This window comes from Urocitellus parryii, chromosome 9 (assembly GCF_045843805.1).
Source record: "Urocitellus parryii isolate mUroPar1 chromosome 9, mUroPar1.hap1, whole genome shotgun sequence".
NCBI lineage: Eukaryota > Metazoa > Chordata > Mammalia > Rodentia > Sciuridae > Urocitellus > Urocitellus parryii.
The window spans coordinates 64,234,676-64,254,479 of record NC_135539.1 but is presented as its reverse complement, the minus strand read 5'-3'; the positions used below and the strand labels follow the sequence as shown (position 1 = coordinate 64,254,479).

Below are 19,804 nucleotides of genomic sequence, written 5' to 3'. Positions count from 1 at the left end.
TGTGAATGAAAGGCAGTCTGGAAGAAAGAGAAAGTAGCCATGAAATAAAGAGCATAACTCATCTCAACCTGCTCCTCAATTACAAAGCTATAGCTACAGCTATCCCAGGACATATTATAATCTGCACAATGAGAGATTAGACTGTATAATCTGAAGTTCTTTGTTAGTTTCAGATCTTCTGTACGTAAACCAAGCTGTAAGTGTAATCATCTTTGATTTGTCTTCTCATTTCCTGTCTTCCTACTGATGAGGACCAAGTATTCCCTAACTCTGGAGGCAGCCTGATTTATAAGAAATGAGACTTCTAGAAATAACTAAAAGTACATATTCCCTGGAGGTAGGTAGGTGTGTGTGTGTGTGTGTGTGTGTGTGTGTGTGTGTGTGTGTGTGGTGGAAAGGGGCACTGACGATCAAATCCAGGGCCTCTGGCTCTACCGGAGGCTGTATTCCCAGCCCTTTTTTAATTTATTCTGGAAAAAAGTCCTGCTAAATTGCTGAAGATGGACTCAAATTTGGCATCCTCCTGCCTCAGCCTCCAGGGTAGCTGGGATTACAGGCATGCACCACCACATACTGCTTCCCTGGCATTTTTTGTTTTTGTTTTTGACCCCAGTGCTAGACAGTGAAGCCAGGCCCTTGTGCATGCTAGGCAAGGGCACCCTCACTGAGCTACCTACATCCCTAGACCCCAGACTTCAATGGCACCTTAGTCATGGCTCACCGTTCCTCTGGCACCACATCAGACTTTGCTCCCCCCGAGAAGCCCTTCACCCTCACCTGTGACAGTGCACTCCGTGCTCTGAGTTCCTGTGGCATTTATTGACAAGACTTTGCTATTTCTTGTAGCTGCCTTGTATTTGACTCTTGTGTTGTGATGTCCTGCCCCATTAGCTATAATGGAAATTCAGTATAGTCAGAGATTGTATTTTATACCAATTTTCCATTTCCAAGTGATTGTCCTGGAACTCCCTTGCTCCTTTATCTTTATATCACACGTCACCAGCAAAAATCCTTAAACCTGAAGGACTCCTGAAGTCAAATTCTGCTGGCCTGCCACTCCTCAAGGTCACTTGCTTTCTCTAAAAATCAGCTACCATGCACTGCAAGTCGACTCTCAGTTCTGCCCAGAAGACCCACCCCAGTTCTTTCACATTTTGTTATCACTCTTTTAAGTTCCTGTGTTGTCTTTAAGCCTCTGAACCCTTTAACCTTGGCTCAAGAAAGCGTTGAGATTGGCATTAGTCTTCAGGCTTACTTGACAAACATGATCACAGTCCCTTTGGATGACACTCACTGTGGGAAGGAGAGTGCCTTGGAGACTTGCTTTCTGTGAACCCAGCAATGTGTTAAAAACTGCTGTATCAAGGAACTCATGTTTTGTTTGTTTATTTGTTTGCTCGTCTTTACTTTGGGGAACTGAGACTCCTTAGAGTACCTTCCATTCTACTGGAAGTCTAGATCTTTAAAGTGGCTTATATTGCCAGCAACAAGGGAGGTGTGTACTTTGAAAACCATGATACAAAAATGATTAATCAAGAAGAAAGGTCAAGTTTTTCACAGTCCTATGTGAGAAGCTGCCCCTGTCACTCACTGGAATTTAAACAGAACTGGATTCTACCCTGCGTCCTCTGGAACCACAGCTTTGCTTTTGTTCCAAACTCCTGTCCAGTCCGTCTTCCTCTCATGTAGTCCCAGGCCGGCTGTCTTCCTTGTTCCCTCTGAGAAGTTTCCTCTCTTGGTAACTTATGCCCTACCCCAATATATTTTTTTTAACCTTAGTTCCCTTAAGAATGGTAAAGACCTCCTGAATGTCATTATTATTATTTGAGCTCTCCAAAGTTTAAATCACGTCTATTAATCAACGAATATTTACCTCAAAATTAAAAATCCATCTCAGAGAACAGAGAGGAGTTGTCTTGGAAATATGATCAAAGGAGCCCTGGGCCAAGGGTCTAGAGGGAACGGAGGAGAGTAGAATGGGGACAAGTAGGGACAGGTGGCCTTGAAGGCTACCCCCCACCCCCAGTATCCCCCTTGGTCACTACCAGTGGCCACTAAGGTCCAGCATCAGACAGAGAGATAAGAAGCAGCAGCTAGAGCTGGATGGGAGCCGGGAGGTAGTGGATAAAGTCTGACGAGGGAGTGAGGAAGAAAGTTTGGAGTAGGAGTAGGGAGGAGGGAGAGCAGGCAACCAGGTTTTCTTCGCCAGTATGCATTTAAGCCAAGCCTTTCCCACCAGGATGGTAATAACTGGTGCTATTTATTTTCTATTTTTCTAGATCAATGAACTGAGCCATGTTCAAATCCCTGTCATGTTGATGCCAGATGACTTCAAAGCCTATTCAAAGATAAAGGTGGACAATCACCTTTTTAACAAGTAAGTACAAGTGCAACCTCTCATAGGCCTGCTGGGGCTGCTGTAAGAGTATGATTTTTGTGAATTTCTGTAATCACATAATTTTTTCAATGGGTAGGAGTAAAGTTTTGCTGATGAAGTTAATCCTGTGATAAACATAACCATCTGTCATTTTCAGAGAAGCAACAGCAGGCCCTCTGGGATAATATCCTTTTGCCATATGGCATATTGTTCTCTATGAATATCTTATACGTTAAAAGTGATACTTTCATTACAATTTAAAATTTTGAAGCTGTAAATTGCTTGAATTTTTGAGCAATGATGAACCTCTGCTCTCTTGCACAACACTTTGAAAATGATAATTTTATGAACAGCAATGACTGCATCATAGAACAATAACGAATTAAGGTATATTCCTATAACACATAATTGGGTACCATATTGGATATTAAGAATATTCTTCTTCATGGAATGTTATTTTAGGCATCATCAGGGAGCACCTATTCGATCTTAGGTAATCCATTGAGAGTGAGAAATGCAGTGATATATAAGATATTGCCCTGCCCACCAGGGATCACCATCAGACCAGTAGTTGAACACTGACACATGAACAAATCACTGTAAAGTAGTGTGCAAAGTACAGTAATAAGGGTGTATCACCAGGCATGGTGGTGCATACCTGTATTCCCAGTCATTTGGGAGGCTGAGGCAGGAAGATCAAGAGATCAAAGCCAGTCAGCAGTTTAGAGAGGCCTTAAACAACTCAGCAAGATCCTGTCTCTAAATAAAATATAAAAAAGGGCTGGGATGTGGCTCAGTGGTTAAGTGCCTCTGGATTCAATCCACAGAACCAAAAAAAAAAAGGCGGGGGGGGGTAATGTGTGTATGTAATTTATGTATTTGGATCCATGGGAACACAAAGGGGGAAGCAATTCTACATGAAGGAGTAGAAATTTCTCTAAGAAATCCCTCCCACATGTGGATCAATTATGAAATTTCTTTTTCATTTTCTTTTCCTTTCTATTTTCTGTGGTGCTAGGGGATGAAACCTAGGGCCTTACACATACTAGACAAGCACTCCATACTGAACCACATCCCAGACCTTCATGAAATTTCTTAATGGGGTTATTGTTCTCGTATGAAACTGACGTGTTCATACTTCCCGTAATGTTGTGTAAAGGTTAGCTTTTCTAGGAATTTTCTCCGTGGAAATGTAGAATGTGGTATCTATATACAACAGGTTATTTGGGGCCTTAGTAACAGAACAACATGGGGACCACTGTGGGGGTTGCTGGGCTGCCCCTTTCTCGCACTCCTGCTTCTTGTTCTTCACTGTTTCCCTCTACCTGGCCTCTCCACCTCCACCTCTTCTATGGGGAATGGCTATTACGCGTGGCCAGGGTTAAGGGGTCACACAGTCTAAATATATTTGAGACAGAAGGTGGTATCTGTCCCCTTCTGCCTCCTAGATATTTTTTAATTTTTTATTTTAGTTGTTGATGGACCTTTATTTTATTTATTTGTATGCAGTGCTGAGGATCAAACCCAGTGCCTCACACATATTAGGCAAGTGCTCTACCACTGAGTCACAATCCAGCCCTGTCTCCTAGATCTTACTGGGTTGTACCTGGTTCTGTGAAATCATCCAGGACAGTGAACTCCAGGCACTTCCTTGGTACACAAAGAGCTAAATGGGAGCAGATTCAATGTAGCTAACTCTTCTGACTGAGCTTTATTCCACAATGTGATCATTTCAGAGAAAACATGCCAAGCCACTTCAAGTTCAAGGAATACTGCCCGATGGTTTTCCGTAACTTGCGAGAGAGGTTTGGAATCGATGACCAGGATTTCCAGGTGAGTTGCTTTTGTAACAGTTGCCTTGGCTGGAAAGTGGGTTCCATCATACCTTTTGCTCTGTAAAACTGGATTTGTATATTTTTATCATTATAAGTGTGTATATAGTACCAGTCTGCATTTTGTATAAGCAGTTTTCAATGTTCTTTCTGAAGTAAAGAGTTCTCAAAGTTAGGGCCCCGTATGCAATTTCTTATAAGAAATGACTCTTCTTTGGAAAGAGACCAAGCTGTGAGCATTTGGTGAACACTCTCATTTCCAGGTGGAAGTTTCTACCAGAGGAGCTGCCTCCTGATTTCTGCGGTCAGGTGTGTCCACAGCTGTGCCAGTGTGTGTGTGTGTGTGTGTGTGCGCGCTGAATTCACAGGAATCTCAAAAATTGTTTTCTTGCTGATTTGCTGCTTGTTGAATTGGCAAACTCTGACGCTTGACACAGTGTTTTCATCAAAGGCCACACTTTGCGCACTACAATGCTAGATTGTAGAGTGGCCATGGCACTGTTGTCACCACCAGGAACCCACCAGTTCTTGGCACAGTGCTGTGGAACATCTTCCTCTTGCTCTCAGCTCCTCCCACATGTAAATAGGCACTGTTGCTTCACTCCCTGTCTTTGCCTGGTCTTGATTTTAACTTTGAAATACAGCTTAACTTTTTAAATATTTCTTGTTGCATGATCATTTTCCTAAGAAAGGACCTGACGTTGGTTAAAGTTTAATATAGTCAACCAGATCCATAAGGATTTCCTTACGAATAGAATTCTAAGTACTGACTTATTTTAAATCTTTTCAGTTACAATAAACACTTTCAAGTGGGGCACAGTGGCACACGCTTGTAATCCCAGCAGCTCGGGAGGCTGAGACAGGAGAATCTCAAGTTCAAAGCCAGCTTCAGCAAAAGTGAGGCGCTAAGCAACTCAATGTGACCCTCTCTCTAAATTTAAAAAAACAAAATAGGGCTTGGGATGTGGCCCAGTGGTTGAGTGCCCCTGTGTTCAATCCCCAGTATACCCCCCCAACAACAACAACAACAACAAAACCACTTTCTATTACTTGCCCTAATTTAAAAAATCTTAATTTATATTGATACTCTCAGTGGCTTTATTTTTATTAAAAAATAGGGTCCTTTAGGCAAGTCACACTTAGTACTCTTTCCTAAAGATCTGTTCTCCCACTTCCCACCCAGGCTCTTGTTGAAAGCCTTCAAGAATTTCTCCCATGCTTACTCAAAATGAGATGTTGCCATACTTTGAGAAAACTGTGCTGGCCAGGTTGCCCGTGACATCCCCAGACATCCCCTTATTGTGGATCGGGGTTGTGGTCTCCACAGAAGCCCAGGCTCTGGGCTGAGGGCAAGTGAGGGGAGCAGGCAGGATGTGGGTGCTCTGCTCTTAAAACTGCACTGAAGCCAACACTCACGGGGGCTTTGTCAGTAAGACTTAGATGGCACTTACGCACTTGACATTCATTGCTGGAAAAACAAGTAATTTTTAAAGAATAATTGTTGGAATAGTAAAAGGGTTTCATATGACATAAGAAGGGATAATTCCATATGATTTAAGAACTGTTACTATATTTAAATGGGCCATATGAAAATGAACTAGTCACTTTAAAAGGAATTAATGGCAGATTACATTGACATGTTTAGGAAATCTCCTCTGCCTGACTCCCAACATGAGCGTGTCCCTCCTCTGTTAAATGCTGCATTGGCGTTTAACAGAATCTGAGTTTTAAGAGCCCAAGCCCTTCAAAGAGGCCTAAACTGATTACACTGCTTTCTGAATTCTGCCCTGAAGCAGATAAAAAGTTAGTTTTGAAACTCTGAAAATGATCAATTTGGTTGCTGAAATACTAAGATGCTACTATTTCCCCCTGAAAACAAAACAGTATAAGTTGGTATTTAAGTAAGTGCAAATTGCTGAGTACAAACTTTGAAGGGAAATGAGGCAAGTGGAGGATGATTCACAAGTAACTAATTGGCAAGTCTGTTAAAACTCTTAGCTTGAGAGATCAGTACTGAGGAGAGTGGGTGTGAGTGTGATTGACCATCCCAGCACCCCTCCCTGCCTCAGCTCTGCTCACTGCTTTTGGCATTTAAATTGTGGCTTTTTCTTTGGCAACTGTGTTTCTATGAGAGAGAGAGAAAGAGAGAGAGAGTGGGGGGGCTGGGGGGGGGGAAGGAAGAGTGGGTGTTCAGAGTAGCTTTAGTAAACCTCCCATACACTTTTCTTCTCTCCCCCATCCTGCCTCCCTTTCTCAGTGTCTGTACTTCCCAAGACAGCAGTCCCTGAGTTTCAACTGTAGACAAGATTGTAAATGTGGAGATTAACCCAGTTTGTTGGCTACTGGTTTGGAAAAAGAAAAGAAGGCAGGTCTGATGACATTGGCCGTGAAATCACACCTTATAGGCCCTGTGCACTGCAGGGGCAAAGGCTGAAGGAAGGCGTGGACCAAAGGGGCCTATCACATCAGTTGCCTGAGGGTCCATTCATCAGGGCCAGTTCAAGCAGCAGATGTGGGTTGGCACATGAGCACTGAATAGAAGCAGTTTCCTTTTCCCCTCCTAGAGCTGAGCAGAGCCTCCCACTGGCCACTGGTATTGCTCTGAGTTCTGGACGCACAACCCTGTGTTCATTTTCTGAAGCAATTGCATTTTGGACAAGCAACTTAAAATCAATGTAGCATTAAAGAGCTTCATCATCTGATTCAATTTGTATTCAGACTTTTCCATTAAATCAAAAGGATAAATGGGCTGGACTTGTTTGTGTGAATGCCTTTTTGTTGCACTTGAAAAATGTCAGTATTGATTAATGGAAGTCGCTCTGATAAAAGTAGACCATAGTAATCTGCCTACCTAATTGACCTCTATCTGTCATCTTAAACTTCTTGAAAGGAACTGAAAAAACTTTTCTGCTAGCTCAGTAAACATTTGTGTCTTTCCTGTTTTTATTTCTTGATTATCTTTTAAAACAAAAACTTCTTTTCCTTGCTATTGAAGACAAATTCAAACAATAATTCTAGAATATTCATCATTAATAACAGTCCATCTAACATAGATGTGTAAACCTCTGCATGTGTGTACCTAGTGCTTCCAAATTCAGAACTTTCTCCAAAACAATTAGTACTTTTTAAAAGTAACATGATTGGTTTGTAATATGCTCAGAGTTGAATTTTGTTCGTCTCCACATGGCCCTTTTTTCAAAATGAATGCTGCCCTGGCTGCCTCCACTGTTACCATTGCTGCAGTTTTATTTCTGCCATGCACTGCCACCTTAAGACCTGGTCCCTTCCGTCATAATTTCACGCGCAATTATCAGCTCAGTGGGTGTTTATTTGTACCTGGTGCATGCCAGGCTCTGTGCTAGACGTTCCAGGGAATACAGAAGAGTGAAACAGTCACTTTGATGAATTCTATATTAGCTTGCTAAAGAGATTTGCAGAAAACCAGGCATTAAAATTTTTAATGTTCTTCAAGAAAATCTATGCCACTCTTTTTAGCCATGCAGGGTTTCAGAGCCTCTTGTAACATTTCCTCTTGGGAAATCAGATGGAGGCTTCAGTTCATTTCTGAGATGCAGAGAGGGTTTGCCCACCATAAACCAAAAAGTTCTGCAGGTCGGAGCCAGCTATTAAACCTAAATACACCACATAATTGAAACTGAGCCCTCTTGTTCATTGTGTTGGATAATATCAGGTTTACTTTTCCCCTACTGCGCCTCCTGAATTAGAATCCCTCATTATTCGCATTTGATGCCTTTTCTTTGTTTTTATAACCAAGAATTCTAATTTTAAAATGATTAATTTTAAAAGTTAACAGTTTAAACTTTTGAGGTCCTTGTTTCAAGTTTCAAATTCTAAAGCATTAAGCTCTTCAGTGAATACTAACCTTTGGAGGGGGGAAATCTGCTGCTATATCTGGAATATTAAGTCTTATCAAATAAAAAATGTTCTTCAACTGTAGATTTTTCAAATTGACTTTAAACTGCCTGAAGACAGGGACTGTGGCTGTTATTTCCTGGCTGCCTTCCCAGTAGTTTGCACAGAGAAAGACCCTCAAGAGAGATTTATGGAAGAAAGGGAGAAGAGGCCAAGGGGCCATAATAGGGGTAACAGAGCTCATACATGTGAAGCAGTTGGATGTTGGTGGAATTGAAGACAAAGCTGGGGGAAAGCCAGACTCACATGGGAACAGGGCTGAAGACCTCAACCCTGTTTTGCAGCCAGCTAACAGCCCTGTGGATTTTCCGCAGGGGAGGAGCCATGACATGAGGTCTGTACTTTCTAGAGATGATTGATTTGTTATGTGTAGAGATACAGATGTTAGGAGACTGTGGCGTATTGCACTGAGTAGGAGGAGGCACACCTGACAGGGCCAGGGCACTTGTCACCGACACCCTAAAGCAGAGAATGGCTTCCCAAGAACTAAGACATGTAAACTGCCAGGTTGGGGAGGAGACTGATGGCTCTCAGGGGCCTAGGACAGGAGCCATTGAGTTGGGGGCCTCTCGAAGGAGCATTAATGCAGATCACAGAGGGAAGGAAGATTGAGGGTGGGATAGAGAGGAGGAGGAAGTTGAGTTTTTGACCCCTTGGCTCTGGAAATGACTGTGAGATTTCCCCTTGAGGCTGGTGGTCAGGACAGGGTGAGGAGCAGAAGCCCTGCTATGGGAAGGATGGGCACTGACATGGTCATCGAAGTCCCCAGTGGTCCTGTCTCTTTAAAATCATACCAGCATGCTCACTACCCTGTATGTGCTTGCTCCTTGAACTGTCTATGCTCTTTTATTCCTTTGTCACTGGGTTTGCTCATTGTTCACATTTGTCCTCTTGGATTAGCTACTCTGTGCCTCCCAGTGAGCCCTGGAAGGCAGCTCTGCCCTGAGCAAAGATGCTTCTGGACTAAACCCCACAGGATTACCCTCACTGCCTGTCAACATCATTAGACTTTTCTGGTGCTTTTTCTCCTCCTCTTTGCAAGCTGAACAAATTACTAGCCCCACCACAGATTGCCCCCACCTATGAGCATACACTTCCTATCTGCCTGTATTTCCTGCCCTGAACCTCTTGGGATTGCACCTCATGCTGTGGACCCAAGACCTGACAGTCAGCCATCCTTCTCACTAGGTGCTCCTATCAAGTTAAATGCATGCTTGTTTTTCATGAGCCTTGGGGACCTGTCTCTGGTGTTTTAATCTCCATAGTTAAGTAGCAGTCTGAAATTTTAAAAGGTGATCTCATGGCACTCCATGAAGTTCCTGCAACTCTGCTGCTTTCTCTGTTGAGCATTACCTTTCATTTTTATGTTTTTTTTCTTTTCTGATAAGTTGTTTCATTATTGATAAGCACTAGATTGCTCTGTATCTTGCTCCCCTCTATAATGAAAGCCATTCTACACCTGATATCACACTCAGGCTTTCTTTGAAATTCCCCCAAGAGCTTAACACAGGGCTTTGAACACAGTGTGCATTGAATAAATCCTTGATGACGATGTTCAAGTTAGCATGTTGGTCTTTAACTCTCTGACGAGGTCAGAAGACCATCTGTGCTCATTCAGAGATGTCAAATGTAAAACCAGAAAGCAGGCTTCTCTGGGCAGTCACTCCCATCTCCCGGGCTGTGTGATTTGAAGCATGTAATCATAATCCTGAGTTGTCAGCAGGACACAGTGATTGGTTTCCAGGTTTCAAGTCCATGAAACAGGTAACATGGTTGGGGAGAAGAACATTTCCTAGGAGTTAGAGGCCCAGTAGAGTCTCAGGTCTTCAGTGACCGTAAACCATTGACCTGGCCCTCAGGGGTCTAGGTTTCCTCATCTGCAAAATGAGGGAGAAAAACACAATGCCGAGTCCCTCCCAGCTAAGCTGTCAGATCGCTGAATCTATTATTAAGTCAAGTGAGTACATGACTGTCACTTAGGTTCTTGTATACAGTGTTGACATATGCTCTTGCTACAATGTGGCTTTACACACTTGAGCATGACAGAATTGATTTTAAGTGGCCTTTCTTTTGAATAACAGTAAGAACTTTTCACATGTGATTTTTAGTCAAATGTACAAACTATCAAAATGGGGGGAAAATCTATACATACAAGACTATGATTAGTTCAAGAAAATTAAATGTGCAGAATGCTTGGTACTAAAAAAAGTACAGGAGAACGTAACAGTTACTATGTTACAGTTTTATGAGGGGTATAAAAGATTGGCCATAGGAATGAGCTAATTAAATTGACCTTTATATTTCCTCCACCCTTCTGGAGACTCACTAATCCTGGACCTCCCACTGCGGAAATAAACATTTTCCACGCAGACAGTTAGAGGAGAGGGAGTGGACAGCACCATTTATCCTTTTCTTAGGGACAATAAATTTCCAATTATAAATGTAAGAAGGCCATCAAAGAGGAAGCTTCATATCTCATTATCTTCCTTTATTTCCTGTTGAGGGCCAGCATGGCACCAGAGCTTCAAACACAGCTGTTGAGGTTTGAAGTAGGATGTCATAAGGCCAGATGTTTACATGCCAAGTTGCAGGATAGTCAGGCCAAGATGGATTGAGCGGTCATATTCTCACCTGCCCTGTACCTAGTAATTCTGCCCTAGAACTTGAACTTATGTCCAACCATTCGCTTTGTCCTCATCTCCCCCACCTGCTCCCCAGCAAGCCTTGGAGAGTCCTTCAAAGTGGCATTTATTGTCTACTACGGTCACATCTAGGGGCTGAAGTAAGAGCACCCACAGGGTCACCTTGCTTACCCAGAGTCAGTGGGGGACTGTAGCTGCACAGTAGGTCACCTAGTCGGGGATGAATGTTTAGGGGCCTTGTAAGAAGAATGTCTGGGCCAATCACATACACCTGTATACTGATGACTACTTTGGTATGAAATATCCAGACAGGGGATTGAACCCAGGGCCTCACATATGCAGAAAGTAAATTAACTAGCGGCTTCTAGGTTGGGAGAATGGGAGAGAGAATGGGAGTAACTACAAATGAACATGGGGTTTCTTTGGGGAGAGATTAAGTGTTCTAAAAATGATTGTGGCAGTATTTATATAAGTTTGTGAATGTATTGAGAATGATTGAATCATGTACTGTAAATAGGTGAATGGTATATTATGTGAACTCTATCTTAGTAAAGCTATTAATGAAGAAGAGTGCTTGAGTTTGAAATTAGTTTATATTCAGTAAGAGACTCCCCCCATACTGATTCTGGATACCTTTTTTTAAATATATCTTTATTTTATTTTTTATTTATGTGGTGCTGAGGATCGAACCCAGTGTCTCATGCATGAAAGGCAAGTGCTCTACCACTGAGCTATAGCTCCAGCCCTGGATACCTTTTGATTAAGGCAGATTATGATTGCACCATTTCCACTCTGAGCAAGTGAATTTAAGGAATGGACTGAGTGGTCATATTATATAGTTTGTAATATGAAACTATCAAATGTATAGAAGGAAAGGAGTCACTGATGAATAGAGCTTTTTTTTGCAGTTTGTTTATTTACACTTATCATCAGCATTTTGGTCCCATAAACAAATAGTAAATCATTATCCATTTCTAAATGTCTGGGAAATGACAGAGGTAACTAATACTGAATAATTAGAAGAGCAAATAGGAAACTTAGAAACCATTCACTCGAGCTGTCTTACTTTGAAGATAATCAGATGAGAATAAGGGGTGTAGGGGAGGGGGTTGGTGAGGGGCCTGGAGCCCCTGACTTTAACTTGCTGCTGTGGGACTGTGATCTTTATCCCTCACCTTCTGCTCACCCCCTCCCCCGGCCCCACCTCACTGTATCCACTCTTTCCCTGTGGTTTGAAAGGGTGCTGGGCAGTGAGGCCAAGGATAGAAGGAAGATCGGATAAGCTGGTAATTTTCAGCTTGAAACTTCTTTGTAGAATGTTTTAAATTCCCTTTTTAAAACATAGGTTATTATTATTGAGAGCCTTAGAAAATAACTTACTACTATCACTTTTTTTTCATAAGTACATTATTTTCTTTTTTCCTGCTATCACTTTTGAACTGATAGGTCCAGAATCCCAGATTTTGAGTTCAAGTAATGTCACTCTATTATAGAACATACTTCTCTAAGCTGTGTCCATGACAAGGAATTTAATTTTTAATGAGAGTAGATTTTTCCAGATTCTGGGTAGATTTCTTAGGGTGATTTCATCTGGCAGCTGTCTCATAAAGACAGGCAAATGAGGGTAAAGACTTCTGAATGTGAATATTTTACTTTAAAAATGGGAGATTATCTTGAAGATAACCAAATGGTGCTGTTTATGCCTTGATTGGATCAGATTTGAATCTGAGGCTTGGTCTTTTAAATCCAGAGATTAAGATGAGAAAGAATTTTTTTCATGTTGCCTTCTGCTTGACCTTCTTTCTTCACGTAGATCTCCTCCTAGCTTGTTGATTTCATTTTAACTGCTTTTCCTGGTTCTTTTTTGTTTGTGTTTGTTTCCCAGCTTAGTATTGTGGAAAGTAACCTGCAATTCAGCATTCCTACTGTAAAAAGATTACTTAGGTTCTTGCCATTATTTGCCAGCGTAACCCATGCAATTCTGAGCAAAGAAAGGCAGAGGATGGGATACTGTTCTAAAGATAGAAGCCAGTGGTAGAAGGGGAATGAAAACCTCCACCAATTCTTAGACCATGTGAACTAATTAAAATAGACATGATGAAATGTGCCACATGGTCAGAAATATGAAGAATTCTTAGGGCTGATGTTGTCTCTACAATCGACAAGACTTTTATGAAGTACTGAGCACTAGGCACCCCTCAGCCTGTCTTCACGCTGCATGAATCCTCTGACTCCAAGCCCAGGCTCAGCAGCAGTTTTTCTGTCCTGAAGCCTTGTTCCACAAACACACATCTGTCTCAGCTCTTGCCTCGAGAGAAGACAGCTCCTATTCCTGTCCCCTTCAGTTACAGTCAAGCAATAAACAGCCCTAGAATCATGATAGCTTGGTACACAGGTTCATAAAAATGTAAGTAAAGGACTCTGGATTACATTAGCTGTTGTTAATAATATTTTCTGCACACTTTACTTGGCAAAATTGAAAACATAAGGACAGGTTTGGTTTTTTGCCAGCTGACTCACACCCCGTATTGGTATTAGGTGTTTGTCACCATGGAAAAACTGGCATCAACTCTCCCATCATGCTGCCCAGCAGACTGTGGGACCTGGATCCTCCACGTGTATCATCCCAGTTGATACAGCGAAAAGCTAAAATGATCGAGTCATTCATATTTTATGGGTCTCTGTTTTACTATCTAAGTTAAGTGGTTTGGAATTATTTCTAAGATTGCTTCCAATTCTAATACTCTTTGGTTAGGATATTTAATTACACATGCAAAGACTCTTTGGGGGTGCTGGAAGATCACTCTAGGCTGCTTCCCTCAAGCCTCCCCTTCTTGCTGTCCCACCTTGTCCAAGCATCCTGTACAATTCTGTGACTCATTCTTCCTTGGGACAGAACAGAGCACCCTGAGGAGTTTCATATGCAGTTTCTGCTAGGTAGCAGGCTATTGGAAGGCAGCGCAAGGACCACTTTTAACACACAGACCTCCTTCCTCCCTTTGCTCACTTGCTCCTCCTTGCCGAAGTTGTCCTGAATGCATCTGGACCCAAGGAAGTATTATTTTCATGCAGCTCTAAGAACTAGTGTTGTCTTTTCTGTAACCTTGGCCTGAATGGCCTAAGGTGATGGTATCCTGTCTTCTCACTGAATTCTCCCAGGGAAACGTGTACTGAATCACCTTCAAGGTCCATGCCCTCCAGGAGAGCAATGAGCTGTCTTAGAGTAAATATATTTTTAGAGTTATTAAAGATCTGATGTGAGTTCCAATTTAGCCTGCTCTCTCCCTAGGCTTATTATTGTCTATGAGGATCAATGAGGCTAAAGGACATAAGCAAGTGCTGATGAATGGCAGATAGAATGAATGGCGGAGAATGTTCTTTGTTCCTGACCATTATTACTTACTGCACTACCTTTAAAACATAACTTACCTTATTCCAAAGGCTACAAAAATTTGATGGTTATGGTGTTTCATAATAGCAAAAGTTTGGTCTTATCTTTGCCAATTGCCTGTTTTGTTACCTCAGAGGAAGCCTTAGGCAGGTATCTCAGACATTGTACTTGATTCCACTGTAAGCCAGATTTTTATCATCAAGTATCAAGTAGAAAACTGCACCTGGCTTCTCCTGTCTCATAGTAATGTTGTGAATAATATGAAATAATGATGATTTTTCCAGGCTTTAGAGTCATTCCAAGGATTAGGCATTTTATGTAAAATTGCATTATCTCATCTGATATTCTACTTGTCTATTAGATGATGTTTTTACTAAATTTGATATATTTTTATGTTAATAGTGATATGAAAGGTACATTCTAAATTTTGACAAAATTTCACTGATTACTTGAAAACCAGGAGCCTTAAATTTTTTTCCCCCCATTCTGAAAGTACATATTGTGGGTTGAGACTTCTGAAGGGATTACTAAAAAGAACAAAAGTTGACACAGAATCAGGTACAGCTTATACCCAAAGGGCTTAAGAACAGCATACTACAGGGACACAGCCACATCAATGTTTATAGCAGCACAATTCACATATCTAAATTGTGGAACCAACCTAGATACCCTTCCTGTAGATGAGTGGATAAAGAAAATGTGGTATATATAGAATATATATACCACAATAGAATATTACTCAGCATTAAGAGACAATAAAATCATAGTATTTTCAGGTAAATGGATGGAGCTGGAAAACATAATGCTAAGTAAAGTAAGCCAATCCCAAAAAAACAAATGCTGAATGTTTTCTCTGATATAAGGATGCTGATTCATATTGGAGATGTAGGGGAAGCATGGGAGGAATAGACGAACTTTAGGTAAAGAGGGTAGTAGGAGGGAGGGGGAATGGGGGTAGGAAAGATGATGCAATGAGATGGACATTATGTCCCTAAGTACATGTATGAAAACACAAGTGGTGTGACTCTTCTTTGTGTACAACCAGAGACATGAAAAAATGTGTTCATATGTGTGCTATGAATTAAATTGCATTCTGCTGTCATATATAACGAATTAGAATAAATAATTTTTAAAAAGGATTAAGACATAGCCAGTATCCTAATGCAAAGTCTGAAATAATTGATTATAACTTTGTCTTTGAAATTGAAAGCAAAAAATTTGGGAGGAGTCAACATTATTAAATGTTTACTTAATGAATACAGTGAATGTCATGAATTTATAAAGTTCCTCATTTTAACCAAACCAGAGTTGGAGAGAATATAATGGGAAAGGCATTAATACAGATAAGTGTCATTATAACGCCTGGAATACACTACACTCTGCTCCTTATGTGCCAGATGAGACACTATCACAATTCAGTAGACCCTTGTATCTCACATGTGGTCCATAGACCACCACAATCAGCATTGTCAACTTCTTAAAATGCCCCACCCCAACCTCTCAGATCAGAATCTGCATTTTAGTGTGGTCCCAGATGATTCAGTTGCTCATTGAACTTTATTGAAAAGCACTAGTGATACTGATTTCCATTTTATTCTCCCCGCTTGACCCATGAGAGAACGTTTTACTTTCTTATCTAAGATGTACAAAAAGATGAGCTATAAGACAGGTGCTGCAGTAATTCCATCTTGGCTAAATACAGTTATCCCTTACTATTCCCCACCCCCCTAAAAAATTATTTTACATGAATTATCAGTTTTACAAAGTTTATGGTCTGTTCCACCTGGCTTTCATGAAAGTTGATCATTCCAGCTTTTATTTTATGCCTGAAGATAATTTGAAGTCTTACAATTCCTGAAGTTCTTGTTTTATTTGCAATAGATGCCCCTTTGCAAATTGGTGTTTTGGATGAGAAAGTAAAACAATTAAAAAAGAGCAACAATTGGAGAGGTTTGGGGAAACTCACACTTAAATCTCCAAAAGAGGATATTCACTTTGATTTTCTTCCTTGTTATTGTAAGTAGGAAATACAAAGGGAAAATTTTTAAGACCAAAAATAATGTTCATGTGAGTATAGTCATTTTCATCCTGAAAACCCCTTTCCTCATTCTCAATGAATTTCAGTAATCTTAGGAATGATTTAACATTCTCAAATCCTGCTGGTTAAAGTCATTGGGAGTTACACTGATTTTTTTTTTCATCTTAAGTTTTCTAATGAGCTAAGGAAAGCAGATTTGGTTAATTGACATTCTCCGTTCTGTACTTTGGCAGGTGTATCTGCCTGCACTTGGATCTGAGGTGGGCTGTCTTAGAATGTAACAGACTGCTGTGGCAGTGCCAGGACACATCCCAAGGACTGAGAATGAGCTCATGAGAATTGAGAGTGCCCCCTTCAATCCTAGGGCCTCCATGAGCTTCTGGGCCACTGTAATTTGATTCTCCCTTAGATAGCTGGACACTGCTGGATTTCATTTAGAAAGGATAAGGAGTCTTGAATATACAAGATAGCAAGGAACACTTTCATTGAAATCTATAGGGCAGAGATGCTTCCTTCCTTTCAAGGGTGTGATGTTCCCTGAATTAGACAACGTTGGTTCACTGGCCTTTGAATGCCCACTTTTAGAGAAGAAGTTGCCTTTGAATCCCACACGTAGTTCAATGAGGCCCAGCACAAGAGCACAGTTAGCAGCAATGAAGGATAGACTTCCTCAAGTGCCAGAGTTTGCTACTTCCACTAATCTAATGACCAGTGTCAGAAAGATGGGGAAAGGTGGGGAAGCTCTGCAGAAGAGGAGGCACGAATGGAATTGCTTATGGGAGAAGAGGTAGATGTCCCTAGCTAGTGTCAACAGCACAAATGAGACACCATAATGAAATAATGCCAGGAGAGTCCTACTCAGAGGCCTTCCCTGTTTACCCTCCAGGGGATCAGTAGTGCTCAGAAACATCAGGAGAGGGGTGGGTAGAGGATGGACCCATCTGGAATCTTCTGAGAAGCTCTTATAGAATAAGAGGTTCCTTCCTCCTTTATAGGCAGCATAGTTTACTAGTTGAGAACTTGATCTCTGAGCCAGCCATACCAGAACTGGAATTCTAGCTCTTTCCTTATTAGCTGTGTGACCTTTGCCCTGTTATTAAACCTCTCTTGTCCCATTTCCTTACTTACCAAAGGATGGTGATAATGATACCCCTGCAAATGAATCTTATCAGAATGAGAAGTGCCCTGTGCAAAATGCTGGTACACACTCGTCATGTAAGGGAAAGCTTGGTGGCTGTGAAATTTTCTTTCATAACTGGAACCTAATCTTATCCAGAAGAAAAATTTGAGCTCATGTCTAATTCTGAAAAGAACAGCAAGGTGAATAAAGTAACTGTGACCTTAATTCTAGATATCAGCCTGCTCTGAGAATATTGGAATCATAGTACTTGCCCAAGCTGTTTCCATTTCATTTGAAAGACTTGCAGTTTGAGTTACCGTGAATATAAAATAGTGTCAGCCTGCTTGTCAACTTTTTCCAAGCACAAATGTTGCTATCACAACAAATTACTTGGGTATCAGAAATCCCCACCTCTAACCAATTTTCTTCCCTCTCCCCCCTTACCCTAACCGGGAAGAATTCCTTGACCAGAAGTGCACCCCTTCCTAATGACTCCCAGGCACGCAGCGGGGCTCGTTTTCACACTTCCTATGACAAAAGATATGTCATCAAGACCATTACCAGTGAAGATGTGGCCGAGATGCACAACATCCTGAAGAAATACCACCAGGTAATTTTTCTTTATTTGTATTTTTTTGTTGTTGTTTTGTTTTCTTTTTTCTTTCTTTTTTTTTAAAGAGAGAGAGAATTTTTTTTTAATATTTATTTTTTAGTTTTCGGCGGACACAACATCTTTGTTTGTATGTGGTGCTGAGGATCGAACCCGGGCCGCACGCATGCCAGGCAAGCGCGCTACCGCTTGAGCCACATCCCCAGCTCTCTTTATCTGTATTTGAATCTCTGAGAAGGTTAACATCCATGACCAAGTGTCATCAAGGCCAAAGGTCTCAATATGTAGTTAGGAAATGATGAGACATGTTTGACTTAAAAATCTCCTGTCACCCATTGTTCTAAAGGGAATGTGGCCAGATTCCTGACAGTTTACGTTTAAGACTGCGTATGTTATAGAGGTCATTATGTATATAATGCTTTTCCTAAATACCTTCTGTATGATCACTTCAGTGATCACCACTGGTCTTGAAATCATTCTGCTTAAGATTTGGAAACTTTCCAGAAGATTTTACCTGTGACAGAAGTTAAATGTTGACTTCAGAGTTTTTAATCCACCTACATCTCCAAGTCTCATCTTGCTCCCACTTTTCCTTCCTGTCAGAGTTCTAGAAAAATGCACCGAATAGCCCCATTCTACTGTGGAGGAAATTCTCCAATTGTAGGTGTATTGGTTTACGTCTTGTCCCTTTTCATTCCTAAGCATTATCCCTTTGTAATTGCCCTTCAGATTGAAACTACCAGACCGTTTTGGGTTCAGATCTCAGCCCTATCACTTACTAACTGATTTCTGGACTTTGAGACTGAGTTTCTTCATTTATACAATAAGGATATTAACACCTAACTGCAGAGTCCTGAAAAGTAAATGGGAAGTATATACCAAGTACTTAGCACAGTATCTGTCACACAGTAGGAGCTGAGCATATGGTGGATGTGGTGGCAGCCACACTGTTACCAAGATAATGTCTATTGTATAACAATAAGTCATCTTGAAAAATTGTGGTCTTATGGCATGAATATGACCATTGCTGCAACATTATAGGAATCATCCTTAGATGATTAGAACTGGTATTTGAAACACACAGAACACACACGCGCGCGCACACACACACACACACACACACACACACACACACACACACCGTCTGACCTAGTTGTCTCCTTTGTCTGAAATAACAAAACACCATAAACTGGGTGGGCTAAACAGTTCTGGAGGCTTGGAAACTTGAGATAAGGGTTCCTGCATAGTCAGGTTCTGGCAAGGCCCTCTTCCTGGCATGTAGATGACTGCCTTCTTTTGGTATCCTCACATGGGAGGAAGAACAGAAAGCAAAAGCTCCCTGCTACCTTCTCCAATGAGGGCACTAATTCCATCACAAGGACTCCACCTTTGTAACCTAATTACCTCTCAATGGTGATTTGGGTTTCAACATAATGAATTTGGGAGGATACAAATATTCAGTCTATAGCAGAGTCCAAATTCTCCTCAGAGATAAAGATTGTCTTTCATAGAGAATATTCAAAATAAAGTGCTTCAAGCCCTGCCTGCATTAGGATAATGCTCAAAGACTTTAAACCATCACAATTATTAAGTATCAGCTTCTCAGAATATCTACTTTGAAGGCAGCACTTATTTGTATTTGTGTCTGTTTAAAAGTATTACTTTGGGTCATGCTTCATGTTCACATACTACACATTATTTCTTGGCAGTGCTATTCTTCCAGTCTTTGCAAATGTGATCAGTGGCATTTTGCTTGCGCTGAAGTCTATAACAATCTTTGAACGACGTTCTGTTTCTGTAAACTTGGTACCGCCTCTGATTTATTTTCTTAAAAGCATTAGTCAGTCTCTAAATTCATTTA

The 19,804-nt window shown here is 41.1% G+C and overlaps 1 protein-coding gene across 3 annotated transcripts in view; it reads left to right on the top strand.

The window, feature by feature from the left end:
* Pip4k2a (phosphatidylinositol-5-phosphate 4-kinase type 2 alpha) overlaps positions 1-19,804 on the top strand; it is a 154,205-nt gene that overhangs the window by 90,297 nt on the left and 44,104 nt on the right. Inside the window, exons 2-4 of one of the 3 annotated variants that reach the window (XM_077802992.1) lie at positions 2,280-2,377; positions 4,114-4,210; positions 17,833-17,943. In XM_077802992.1, coding sequence (XP_077659118.1) covers positions 2,280-2,377; positions 4,114-4,210; positions 17,833-17,943 — 306 coding nt within the window. Of the gene's footprint in view, positions 1-2,279; positions 2,378-4,113; positions 4,211-17,790; positions 17,944-19,804 lie in introns of all 3 variants that reach the window. The other 2 variants (XM_077802991.1, XM_077802993.1) reach the window with 2 other exon arrangements.